This window comes from Artemia sp. Qi Xiang Cuo, chromosome 18 (assembly GCF_049724085.1).
Source record: "Artemia sp. Qi Xiang Cuo chromosome 18, ASM4972408v1, whole genome shotgun sequence".
NCBI classification, from domain to species: Eukaryota; Metazoa; Arthropoda; class Branchiopoda; order Anostraca; family Artemiidae; genus Artemia; species Artemia sp. Qi Xiang Cuo.
The window spans coordinates 45,391,238-45,405,673 of NC_142811.1; the positions used below are offsets into that span (position 1 = coordinate 45,391,238).

Genomic DNA, 14,436 nt, shown 5'->3' on the forward strand with positions numbered 1-14,436 from the left:
TAGCCCTGTAAGAAGATAAGATCTTTGATGCTTAAGTGCACTTACTATTACTAAAACCACCAAGTTTTTTTTTAATATGTCTTAAGATTGATCCCGTTTTACGATACTATTACATGTAATCATTGTTATCATCTGTTTTTGAAATATGTATAGATCTTGATATCTGCAATTCTTGCTTTTTTTAAATATCATACATTAAGGGTTGACTTGATTTTATCTATCCACCTTTTCTGAGTCTAGAAAATTAATTTTGAAAAAATCAGCAAAAGAGATATAGCGAGACTAGATACACATATTATATACTATTTATATTTTTATATTTTAAACCCTTTTTTCATTATTGTTTTGTTTATGTAGCCTAAGCTTAAAGTGGTAATTTGACTGTATCTATTCAGAAATGTTTAGCGACTATGTCTACGGACCAAGCCCAAATACAAGATTTTTGAGGCATAGGCTAGAATGCCAATGTAGTAAAAAAAATCATCAAAAGAATTATGAAAAATTACAACTTAATACTAACTTTCAACCAAATGAAATTTGATCAAAATCTGTAAATATAATCGAGACCCAGAATATATCTCGTTTGTCCTTTATGGAGTTGATCGATTTCGAACCTGACTTTAATTTATTTTTAATTTAATTTATACTTTAATTTTAAGTTATACGCGACTTTAATTAATTCTTATTTTAGCAGGAAAAAAAAACCTGCGAAGGTACAAACGTACAGCCCCTGTGACGACAGGTAGGCGTAGGAAGAACAAACAAAAATTCTATAAGGAACATACAAAGTCAAAAATAAATCAAGTAAATTTAAGCTAGAGTCTATAATTTTTTCTTTTCGACAAAATTTGATCCATTTGGCTTCTGAAAGTTGGCTATAGAGGAAATCATTGATCTCTATATCGGAATACCAAATCGATTATTAACACATTGCAATCGTCTCTTCGAATCGTACGCAGAAAAGATTTAATCTAGAAGTAGCCGAAAAACTAGATCTTTTTCCAATAAATAAATGAAAATATGTGAAATTTCTTCAAATAAACTAATTAATAAAAAAGAGTAATACAAATTATTTGGCAAATATTCTTTCGGTTAAGAACAAGAATTATGTAATGATATAAAAAGAAAAAGAAATTTATGAATAAGTCAAATAGTTTTAGTAAGAGAAACAGAATATTAAAAATGCAAAATATTACTTATAAAATCTGCACAAAAAACGAGATATTCTGGTGTCCAAAATTGATAGGCAAGTCTCACACGTTTTCACAAAATGGACTGTTGTGTTCCAAAGAGTTTCCCCAGAAATGCTTGCAATGCTGGAAAGGGACGCACGCACGGAGGACCTCAAGGCATCCCCACCTTGCTCCAAATTCTAAATTTTCTTGAATAAATTTACGGGCACTTCTTGTTCAAATTATCAAATAAAATTTTGTTTTGTTACTATTACTCCAACCTCCAATTCGTTTTATTATTCAGCCCCTTCCCGGAAAAAAAAATCCTGGGTAAGTTCCCGGATGGGGGTCATTAAACCAATGTTTTTCAAAAAAAATCTCAAGAGTTTTACAATATTCTAGTAACTTAAATTTTTCACATAATTATTCAATATTTAGTGATTTTATTTTTGTTGTATGCATAACCGACAGCCTCAGCATATGAAGGTGCCATTAGCTCTAGACCGTGGGTACAATAAGGTCCACTATTAAGAGAGTTCTAGTACATTTCAATCTAGCATAGTTTTATTTCGAGACTAGCTTACCCGTCGCGTGTTGCTGCCATCTCAAAAGAAAGGAAATTCAAGCAAAACTACTCCATGCGAACCCCCCTCCCCTCCGCTGGAAAATCCCCCCGCGTATTAATAAAGATCGCATTTTAAATTTAAAAGTATTAGAAAAATTTTCCAGAGGACAATCCCCCTCTGGAAAAATACCCCGTGCAGAAAGCTCCTCCATGCGAGTCCCCCCCCCCCCCGAAAAAACATGCCCAGAAAATTCCCCGATGGACAATCCTCCCTTCCTCCCGGGCAGAAAATTACCTCTTGTGGGGAATTCCTCCCTAGAAAATTTTTCCCACATGTAAAATAATGATCGTATTTTTAAATGTTAAAGTATTCGAAAGAATAGGTTAGGGTTATTAATTTACCCATCGGGCTTTGTTGGATAATTAATATTAAGAAAATTCGAATAATGTGAACGAAAACAAGTGTCAAATATTTGTGTTCAGGGGTCTTTGATTTAATCTAGCGCAAAAGAATTTAAAAGGGCCTTTAGGGGCGGGGAGAATTTGATACCTAAAAGCTTCGCAAGAGTGTGCTCAACAACTTATTAGTTTCTTGGAGTCGGGATGAACACTGAATGGAACCTTTTATTTACAGAACCCTTAAGACCGTTTTCAGATTAAAGCAGTTGATGCTTTTTGAAAACATCGATAGAGAGACAAATTTTGCTAAGACTATCAAGTTTTGGGCACGCATACAACAACCACAAAGGAAACAAAAACAGTTTCAAAAACAAAAATAAACATTTATTTTGATCGTTTGTGTACATCAATATGTCGTCTGATAATAAAATATGTAGAGAAACCTTGAGATTTATTTTGGCTAAAAAATTCAATACCTATTAAAAACCTAAATTTTTAGAATTTTCAAACAAATTTTCCCTACAACTGTCTAGCCTGGGTTTTTCTACAACGACCACAATATAGGCCAGTCTTAAATACCCAAAACAGAAACTTACTTGGGAGCAGGATGAACTGTAAATACAATTTGAGGGCGAGGAGGGGCCCAGTCTTTCGTTCCTCGCGTAGCAGTTTCAGAAAAATCGTCACTTTCTTCCTCAAGAGCTGAATCCCGTTCATTTAGATAATTCTCTGGCAGAGGAAGCAGCTATTACCAAACAGAATGAAAATAGGTTCATTGATTAGTAGCTAAGACATCGATTAGTACAAAGAGCATAAATTTTTCAAAATAGGATCAAATTCTGGAAAAGCCCTAGCACGTATTGATTTTTTCCTTCAACCAAAATTTGGCTTTTTTCAGTCAGGAACTTCACGGCTGTTGATTTCATTTTATATCAATTATTAACAAAAACTTAACACAACCACATCCCCTGCAAATGCCAGGGCATGATATGGAGGAGGAACAATCGTATAGATCTATAAAGTCGCAAAAAAAAATTAATTTAACCTTAAAAGGAGTAAAAAAACAAATCTTATTATCAAACTGTAGTTTTTTATTGTTCAATATGAATGTATCAACCAAGGCAGTATACAGAGGGGGAGGGGGTTTGCCTCCCCCCCCCACCAAAAAAAATGTTTGTCCAACTCGTAAAAACGTAACAAAAAAGCATATAAACAAATTTTTGATGCGTTGTTTTTTGTGCTTTAAAAAGGATCTATGAAGAATTTTTAGATATAACAGAGTACACAAATAACTAGTCAAAATGATAATTGCGCTTAATGAAGACAGTGAATACTGCGTATGCACAATGGGGAAACGCATTGCTTTAAGAAGATAGCAGGTGTCAAACAAGGATATGTCCCATCTCCGCTTCCGTATAATGGAAGGTACTCTTTGGTAGTCTTCAGTCTTTGGAGTGGAAATCTCTTAACTGTACTTCGCAAAAGACTTTGTTCTTCTTAGGGAACCGGAACAGTGCCTAAAACTACTACTCTACGCAACAAATGACAAAGCTCTGAAAGCGGAGCTTGTAGCATATATTAGTAACGCAGAGAGCATGGCCCCTATGACTCTCCGCTGAAATGCAAAACGTGAGCAGGCCAGAGAGTTTAAGTATCTGGGGAGTTGAATTTAAATACGATGGTGAAATAGTCAACAAAACCAAGAGGAAATTGGACAAGCAACATCAGCTCTTAACAGCCGTTGAAAAACATTCGTCAGCCATTAGGGCATAAATTTTCACACGTACAACCCTTCAAACCATTTGATGCCTTATTGATTTTTTTAGTCCCAACGCGTCTGTACTCATCCAATAACCAAAATCCAAATGTTTCTTGATTTTAGTCATGTTGTCTGAAGTTCAAGAATTCGATGAACGTCTAACGCGCTATTTACCGGTACCCAAAAATAATTATTACCTCTCAAAAAGAGAAAAAAAAAGACCCCACTTAATATGAGGCTTCTGATATTAGTAGTTCTAATTTTGCCACAAAAAAAAATTGCGTTTAGCTACCAAAAATTTGATCCAAGAATTTATCTTGAACACTCTTTTCTAGAAATGGTTACAAAAGAAAAAAAATAACAAGAATGGTGCAATAAAAGATTAACTGAATCAATTTGATGACATCCCGTGGGGTGTTCACTTGTGCAACAACTGGATTAGCCCTTCAGTAATGCAGAATAATTCATATAAATTTATGTTGTTTAATTCCCAGGATACTAATGTCATTGTAAACTCCGATATGCCATACCTTATCAACTGATTATACAGATTGTCAATCTTTAGCTTTGCATTCACCACAAGATTGAAGAGCCACTTTTATCAAAATGACAAAATAAGCATATTTGAATACTTTTTACTTTCAACCAGCCTATAGTAATCTAGCAGGTGCGTCATTTGGGGGTGGGGGTTGCAGTTACCCCCCCCCTCCAATAATATGGAGAAAAAAAATATTATACATCCCATGCCCTTTAACTATCCAGATATAGACCTCTCTTCCCCCCCCCCCTAATAAAATTGCTGGAGATTCGCCCCTGTAATCTAGCCCTCCCTTTTTTATGCTCAACAATAAACAGATTGAAAACAAAAGAACCTACCTACTTTCAGGCAAATTCAAGGTTGGTTGCCTGAAGTTTGTATATAGCTTAGAGATATATCTGTCGTAATTAAGGCTGAAGGGGGAGGGGACTGGAATGCAATAGTCAATGTAGTGGCCAGTATATTTGGAAACAGTGCTAAATGGGGAATTGAATATTACTACTCTTTTGTTATTATAGCGTTTTCTTCAAAATTGGAATGAAGGTGCATGATTACCATTAGTCACATGAAATTTTTGTATTGCTAAGAAAGAAACTAAATTGTTTACGTTTGATTAAAGATCTAATCGAGGAAGCGAGTGGGGTTGCCAGTGTTACTCGTCATTGCAGAAACTGTCGCCAATCTTATTGAAATTTCCGATCGATGCAATTTATGACTAATTTGAATTAAATCCTGGCTCATATATTTGACGAAGAGGGTGAACCAATAATTCTCTTTTTACAATTGAAGTCTCGATGAGTAATCAAGGCAAATAAACCAAGAAATTTTCTTGAGATTCAAATTTTAATGAATTAATATTAAGGCTGTTGACAATTTCCTTTATTTCTCTTAGTAGTCCTGCGAGGACTAATTAATTAAATAATAATAGCAATAATTATACTGTATTTAGATTTAACGGATAATTTTGCATAGTCAGCAGATCTAGATGAAAACATATTGACAGAAAATTACCAAAAACGGTATGCAAAAGAAAAATTGAGTGTGAGAAAAAGGGAGCAAATAAAGGGAATACTTTTTCGTCAATTGGCATTGAGGCTCGACTAGGAACATCAGTTCAAAATATGAGCTGTATTTTTATTTTTAAAGCCTATTTTAGATTTTTAGCTAGAGAGATCCTTTGAACCAATTTCGGAGACCCATCCTTTTCCTTGCATATGGAGATATATTAAACAAGATATTTCTTCCTTCCCCTTTCTGTTGGTTTAGTTTTCTTACTTCATGCCTCTGCCCCCGTACCTCTGGTCCTGTCTACATGTCTTTCCTAAATAAAAACCAAAATAAACCCCTCTTTTGGCTATGCAACAGTATTAAAAGAATAAATTACCCTTTGCGGGGCGTCTGCTTCTTCCACAACCCACTCCAGCTCATTTGCCTTCGGCAGCATATCATCTGAGAATTTACTTATCAAAGCCAAGGCCACTCCTTCAGCAGACGCAGGTGTCCCAAGCGATTTTGGAGCTTCATCGGAGCGGCTTAAACAGTGTGACTCGTCTTCCGTTAAATCACAGTAGCTATCTTGACAGTTCGTTGGACTGCTAGGTCCGGAAAAAGCGCCAGAGCTGCTTGCATATGAGTGATTGAAACCTATTATTAATAAGAAGTATTAAAAAGATCACTTAAGATTAGCTTATATTACACACTATCTAAAATCAGACATAAAATCTCCTTTGTTGCTAATAGTCCTTATCTTGTATCCTTCAGCTTCACAGGCACTTAGGGATTCAAATATGAATCCATGGTCTTTCTTCGTGCTCATCTGCTGCCACAACGTCTTGTAACTCAAATTACAGGAATTTGATGAAAGTTCGGAGGTCACTGGTATGCAGTCCAAGGGTGTTCTTGGGACGACCCCTTACCCTTGATTCTGAGGGTTGCTATGGTAAGGATGAGCGATTCAGACTATTCTTTAATTTTTAATCCGGAATAGGTGGACTTATTACCCTAACCTGACATTGGCGAATAATGTTTGATATGAGAGGTTGCCTAGTCTGTCATAGTAAGGAAGACCTTTAAAATCTATTGCAGATCAGCTATGTCTCAGTTAAAAGAACCTCTAAACATTTACTAGAAACTAAGGCTCCCAGACTTGTTATCATCGTGAAGGACGTACCAGGATAGACGTTTCATGGGGATGTTGGACTTGATGGAAATCCCCCCTGAAATTGTTCAGAAGGATCTCCCTCTCAAAAAACTTAAAATGGCCTAAAAGTTTACTTTTTGAGTAATTGAAACCCCCAAAAGGTTGCACATCTATGGACCTACGGTTCAATTCCTGCTAGTGATAAACTCAAATATAGCTAAGTCTGTAAGAAAAAGGGCACAAATTTTATAGTCAAATTTTAGTTACAGCATTCTTGCAGAAAACAATAAATGTAAAATGTTCATTTTTGACAAGATTTATGTTGCTTGGGTGACGCAAGGTGCGGTAGAAATTTTCGGTCAGCTTTGCTGACAGAAGTTTGTGAGGACAACACTGGTTTTGTTCCCTGACTCCGATTAGACTCTGTAGTTCCCCAATCATCAAAACTTCTGAAATTGTTTGCGGCGTGAAGAATTTTGCTTTCAAAAACAAATGATGACAATGCCCTTAAAGACATTCTCAAGATATGCTCTTTCTGCTTGAAACCGAATTTATTCTCCACTACCTGGCATCTAACCATTGATATTACTTTTAAAATGGGGCCTGAGAAATTCCCCCGCGGGATCCCCTCTCGGAAAATTCCTCCTGGAAGATTTCCCCCACCCGGAAAATTCTTTCCCGAGATTTTCACCAGGAAAGTTACTCAAAGATTTTTTTAGGGGGGGGGGACAACAAAAAAAATCAAAAACGAATAAAAAAAATTGTTTATATCCATTGTTGTTACGTTTTTACGAGTCAGAGTCCAACCCCCTAACCCCTCCTCCCCCCGGGAACGGCCTTACTCCCTCCCCCCCTAGTATCTTGGCTATTGACGCCTCTGGTTGTCACCAGACCAAGTCCATGGGAAGTAATTACTTGTACTTCTTAGTCCCAGCCTGTTATCTCTGAGCACTTCCATCACAAGGCAACTCTTCTATAGTTGCCACTAATTTCACATTTTAAATTACTTTCTTTAGCGTTTATTTTACTCTGCTATGATGTCTCAGCCCCAGAAACAAGAAAAAAGAACAAATTTAAGTAAAAATGTAAAAATAAATACTATAGGATATTTTATACTACATTATGCCCATATTTTGGAATTAATAAAAAAAAACTTTCCGAAAAAGAAGTTTTTCAAAGAAAAGTAAAGGCCATTTTAAACTTAAGATCTACAGATACAAATACCTGTTAAAATTCAAACTCAAAACAACCAGAAATTACTATTAAAAAATAAATGAAACCCAAAACAAACAGAAATAAAACAAACAATCATAGCAAAGAAACATAGCCTACGACAAGTAATACTAAAAATGAATAAATAAATCTTAAGGCGAGTAATGCTTAAACTGAATATCCAAATGAAGCTCAAAACGAAAACAAAATATTTTGCTATTGAAGCATAAATGAAACCAAAAACGAACAGAAATTAACTAAACAATTAATGCAAATGAAAATACAATAGATACTAATGTAAATGAATAAATAAATCTTAAAACGAGTAAAATTTAAATTGAATATGCAAATCAAGCTTGAAACGAACAAAAATCACTACGAACAAGAGTTTGGGTATCGCCTCCTCTCACTGTAAAAGTCTAAAACGTACTGCGTCATTGGCGCTTTACTGAAAACTATATGTGTCTTGAACAGTCTTGGAAAGTATAAACAAAATCAAATTGAATATTTGACATATAATGATATTGATTGTTGAAAGATCCATCAGTTCAAGATTTTATTTCACTGTAATTTTATTTTAATTTTCAAAGCTGTAAGAACTGGAAAAGAAATATTTTTAATATAACTTTTTTACAAGGAGACAGCAATGACGCATTAAGCCTTAGGTTTTACAATTAAGGAAGGGGGCAGTATTAAAACTATTTTTTGTAGTGGAACTGAATTCGTCTTCAACAATGTTAGAAAAAACTAATAAATTAAACTCAAAATTTGATGTATAATGATATTAATTGCTGAAAGCTCATCCGTTCAAAATTGTACTGTAATTTTAATGTTTATTTTCAATATTAAGTACAAAAGAAAACATTTTTAAAACAATTAGTTTTCAGTAAAGCGCCATTGACGCAATAGGTTTTAGAATTTACAGTGAGAGAAGGAGGCGATACCCAAACTCTTGTTTGTAGTGATTTTTGTTCATTTCAATCTTGATTTGCATATTCAATTTAAGTTTCACTCGTTTTAAGATTTATTTATTCATTTAAATTAGTATCTACTGTATGTCTGCTTGCATTGATTGTTTATTTGATTTCTGTTCGTTTTGGGTGTCGTTTATACTTCAATAGCAAAATATTTATTTTCGTTTTGAGCTTGATTTGCATATTCAATATAGCATTAATCGCTTTAAGATTTATTTATTCATTTATATTATTACTTGTTGTATGTTTTTTTTTCTATGATTGTTTATTTAATCTCTGTTTGTTTTTGGTTTCATTTATTTTATAATAGTAATTTCTGGTTGTTTTGAGTTTGAATTTTAACAGGTATTTGTATCTGCTGATCTGAAGTTTAAAATGGCCTTTACTTTTCTTTGAAAAACTTCTTTTTCGGAAAGTTTTTTTAATTATTTTTTTTTTCGTTTTTGATAGCAGATAGTTTCAAGTTTTAAAAAATTCCTTATTTCAAAATCAAATGTTCATCAAAGTATCAAAACTAGTTTCAAAGTAACAATATCAAAGTAAAAAAATGGGTTTGTGTTAACCTCAGAGTGTTTAATAACTGATGTTTGAACTATTTTTAACAAAATGGCTATCTCCAAGTTCTTATCGGATGGGTTTGAGAAAAAAAAGCCTTGGAGGGGGGGGGGGCTAGTTGCCTTTCGATCTCTTTAGACTTTTTAAAAGTGAAATAGAACTTTCCATTTCCAATCAAATGAGCCTTCTCTGAAGCTTATACGAGTAGAATGGCCATAATAACTCCCACGGGGTCTCCTTATATGGGCATAGAATACTGACGGGGCTCCAAATATGGGCAGAGAGTCATTAGGGAGAACCCGTGGTTAATGGGGTTAATGACCTAAATTTACAGTGAGATTGATTGCGTAATCAAAGTGTGTCAACAAAAACAACATCTACTTTGACATTCGATGAGAGCGTGCACGCACAACAACAACAACAGCGGGCCTTAATGACTCCGAACGGGGCACCATATATGGGCATAGTGTCATTAGGGAGAACACGTGGTTAATGGGGTCAATGACCTAAATTTCCAAGGAGAATGATTGCGTAATCAAAGTGTGTCAACAACAACAACATCGACTTTGACATTCGCTGAGAGCGTGCACTTACAACAACAACAACAGCGGGCCATATTGACTCCGAACGGGGCACCAAATATGGGCATAGAGTCATTAGGGAGAACACGTGGTTAATGGGGTCAATGACCTAAATTTCCAGGGAGAATGATTGCGTAATCAAAGTGTGTCAACAACAACAACATAGACTTTGACATTCGCTTAGAGCGTGCACTTACAACAACAACAACAGCGGGCCTTATTGACTCCGAACGGGTCACCCAATATGGGCATAGTGTCATTGGGGAGAACACGTGGTTAATGGGGTCAATGACCTAAATTTCCAGGGAGAATGATTGCGTAATCAAAGTGTGTCAACGACAACAACATCGACTTTGACATTCGCTGAGAGCGTGCACTTATAACAACAACAACAGCGGGCCTTATTGACTCCGAACGGGGCACCAAATATGGGCATAGAGTCATTAGGGAGAACACGTGGTTAATGGGGTCAATGACCTAAATTTCCAGGGAGAATGATTGCGTAATCAAAGTGTGTCAAAAACAACAACATCGACCTTGACATTCGCTGAGAGCGTGCACTTACAACAACAACAACATCGACCTTGGAACACCTGTGCTGTCGACCTCAATTCACCTATCGTGAATCAATAATTCCCCTTAGAAACAACAAATTAATTGCACCTTTTTTGACAGATCAATCAACCAATGACATCATCTGTCAGACTTTAAAAATTTTCGCATAGAAACGATTCTCCAGGAATAGATCCAAGTCATTAATGTCTTTGCCTCGGAAACAACTCTTTTGGTCGAACTCCAAAGGATATTAATAGCCAAAGGCCATGGAAACAATTCTCCAAGAAACATCTTAGCGATGAATTGTTTTAGCGCGGGAATCAGGTTTCTTATTAATTTGAAATGCATTAGCGCAGAGATGCCAAAAACAAAAGGAACACGCTGAATTACGTTTAGGGATTATTTGGGCGAAACTGTTTTAGACAGGTTATGGAACTATTTCGGCGAAACAGTTAGAGACATTTTAAAAGATGATTTTTGAAGAGATTTTAGAAGAGAATTTAATGGTGAAACTCTGTGGTCGTTATAATACACAAGTTTCATTTAAACAGTGTTGTGAGGTCCTCTAACCCAACCCCACAGGGTTCCAATCCTCCTACCCCAACCCAGAAGGAAGCCCCCGGTCCACAAAGGCCCCCCACGCTCCCCAAAGGCCCCCGGCGCCCCCAAAGGCCAACCCAGACCCTCAAAGGCCATCCCCGGGCCCCCCAAAGGCCCATCGAGCTCCCAAAGGACCAACGGGGTCCCAAAGGCCCTCCACCGGTCCCCAAATGTCCCCCAGGCCCCCAACTTCCCCCCCGGACCCTCAAAGGCCCTCCCTGTGCCCAAAGGCCCTCCCCGTGCCCCCCAAAGGCTCTCCCCCGGCCCCCAAAGGTCCCCCGGACCAGAGAAGCGCCGCCGGGATGCGCCGTGGGCCAGGAAAGCGCCACAGGATGTGCCGCAGGGATGCGCCGCGGGCCAGGAAAGCGCCGCAGGATGCACCGCAAGGATGCGCCACGGGTCAGGAAAGCGCCGCAGGGAGGCACCGCAGGAAAGCGCCGCAGGGATGCGCCGCAAAAAAAAAGTAAACTAAAAAGTAAAAATTTCGAAATGTTACCCCCCAAACGCCCTCCTCGGACCCCCAAAGGCCCTCCCCTGGTCCTCAAAGGTCCCCCGGGCTCCCAAAGGGCCAACCGGCCCCCAAGGGTCCCCCGGACCCCAAAGGTCCTCCCCCGGTCCCCAAAGGTCCACTGGGCTCCCAAAGGCCCACCCCCAGTCCCCAAAGGTCCCCACGGCTCCCCAAAGACCACTCAAACCACAAGGGCCCCCAGAGCCCCAAACGCCCGCCCAGGGCCCCAAAGGTCCTCCCCCGGTCCCCATACATGCACACAAAAACTTACACACACACAAAAACTTACACACACACACAAAAACTCACACACACACACGAAAACTTACACACACACACGAAAACTAAAACAAACACGCCAAAAATTACAAAAACACACACAAAAAATTACACACACACACACACACACAAACTAACACAAGCACACTAAAAATAACAATCAGACAAAAACTAAAATGAAAACAAAAAAATACACACACACACACACAAAACTAACACACACACACACACACACACTAACACACACACACACACGCAAAAACTAAAACAAACAAAAAAACTTACACACACACACACACACACACAAAAACTTACACATGAACACAAAAAAACTCACACACACACAAGCACAAAAAAAAAAACACACACACACACACACACACACACAAAAATTACACACACACACACACACGAAAACTAACACACACACCCCAAAACTTACACACACAAAAAATAAGACACACACACACACACACACAAACTTTTACACACAAACACAAAAAAAAAACTTACACACACAAAAACATAAACACACACACACACAAACTTACACACACACACACAAAAAAAAAACTCACATCCACACACAAAAGCTTACACACACAAAAACTTACACACACACACACAAAAACTTAGACCCACACGCAAAAACTTACATGCACACAAATACTTACATGCACGCAAAAACTTACAAACACAAAAACTTACACACACGCACAAAAACTTACACACACACACAAAAACTTACACACACACACACATGAAAACTAACACACACACGCAAAAACTTACACACACACACAAAAACTTACACACACACACACAAAAAATTACACACACACACACACAAAAAAACTAACACATGCACAATAAAAATTACATTCACACAAATAATTAAATTCACAAAAAAAATTAAAAACAAACACAAAAACAAAACTTACACACACACACACACACTAAAACTCACACACACACACCAAAACTTACACACACACAAAAACTTACACACACACACACACACACAAAAACTTACACATGAACACAAAAAAAACTCACACACACACACACAAAAAAACTTGCACACACACACACACAAACTTTCACACACACACACACACACAAAACTTACACACACACACACGAAAACTTACACACACACACGCCAAAACTTACACACACACACACAAACAAAAACTTACACATGCACACGAAAACTTACATGCACACAAAAACTAACATGCACACAAAAACTTACACACACACACACACACACACAAAACTTACACGCGCAAACACGTGAAAACTCACACACACACGTCAAAACTTACACACACACAAAAACTTACACACACACACACACACACACACAAAAACTTACACATGAACACAAAAAAAACTCACACACACACGCACAAAAACTTACACACACACAAAAACTTACACATACACACACGAAAACTTACACACACACGCCAAAACTAACACACACAAAAACTTACACATGCACACGAAAACTTACACACACACACCAAAACTTACACACACACACAAAAACAAACACAAACACAAAAACAAAAAAAAAAAAAAACACAAACACACACACAAAAACTTATACATGCACACGAAAACTTACATGCACACAAAAACTTACATGCACACAAAAACTTACACACACACACACAAAACACACACACACACACACGAAAACTCACACACACACACCAAAACTTACACACACACAAAAACTTACACACACACACACACACATACACAAAAACTAACACATGAACACAAAAAAAACTCAAACACACACGCACAAAAACTTAAACACACACACACACAAAACTTACACACACACACACTAAAACTAACACAAACAAAAGCTTAGACACACAAAAACTTACACACACACACACACAAAAACTAACACACACACTCAAAAAATTAAACACACACCCACAAAAACTTAGACAATAAAAAACTTACACACACACACAAAAACTTACACCCACACGCACAAAAATACACACACACACACAAAAACTAACACACACACACGAATACAAACTAACAAAAAAACACAAACTCACACGCACACAAAATTACACACACACACACAAAAACTTACACACACACACACACTAAAACTTACGCACACACACGAAAAATTACACACACACACGCCAAAACTTGAACACACACACACACACAAAAAAAAAAACTTACACATGCACAAGAAAACTTACATGCACATAAAAACTTACATTCACACAAAAACTTACACACACTCGCGAAAACTTACACACACACACAAAAACTTACACACACACACAAAAACTTACACACACTCACGAAAACTTACACACACACACACACACAAAAAAACTAACAAACACACACACACACAAACACACACTTACACATGCACACGAAAACTTACATCCACACAAAAACTTACACACACACACACACACACACACACACTAAAACTTACACACATACACGACAAAACTTACACACACAAAAGCTTAGACACACAAAAACTTACACCCACACGCAAAAACTACCATGCACACAAAAACTTACATGCACACAAAAA

The 14,436-nt window shown here is 37.2% G+C and overlaps 1 protein-coding gene across 1 annotated transcript in view; it reads right to left on the minus strand.

Moving 5' to 3' along the window:
• Rubicon (run domain Beclin-1-interacting and cysteine-rich domain-containing protein rubicon) overlaps positions 1 to 14,436 on the minus strand; it is an 82,297-nt gene that overhangs the window by 41,170 nt on the left and 26,691 nt on the right. Inside the window, exons 4-5 of the mRNA XM_089103928.1 lie at positions 5,818 to 6,077; positions 2,733 to 2,881 (exon numbers count right to left, since the gene is read on the minus strand). Of these exons, the coding sequence (XP_088960054.1) occupies positions 2,733 to 2,881; positions 5,818 to 6,077 (409 nt within the window). The remainder of the gene's footprint in view (positions 1 to 2,732; positions 2,882 to 5,817; positions 6,078 to 14,436) is intronic.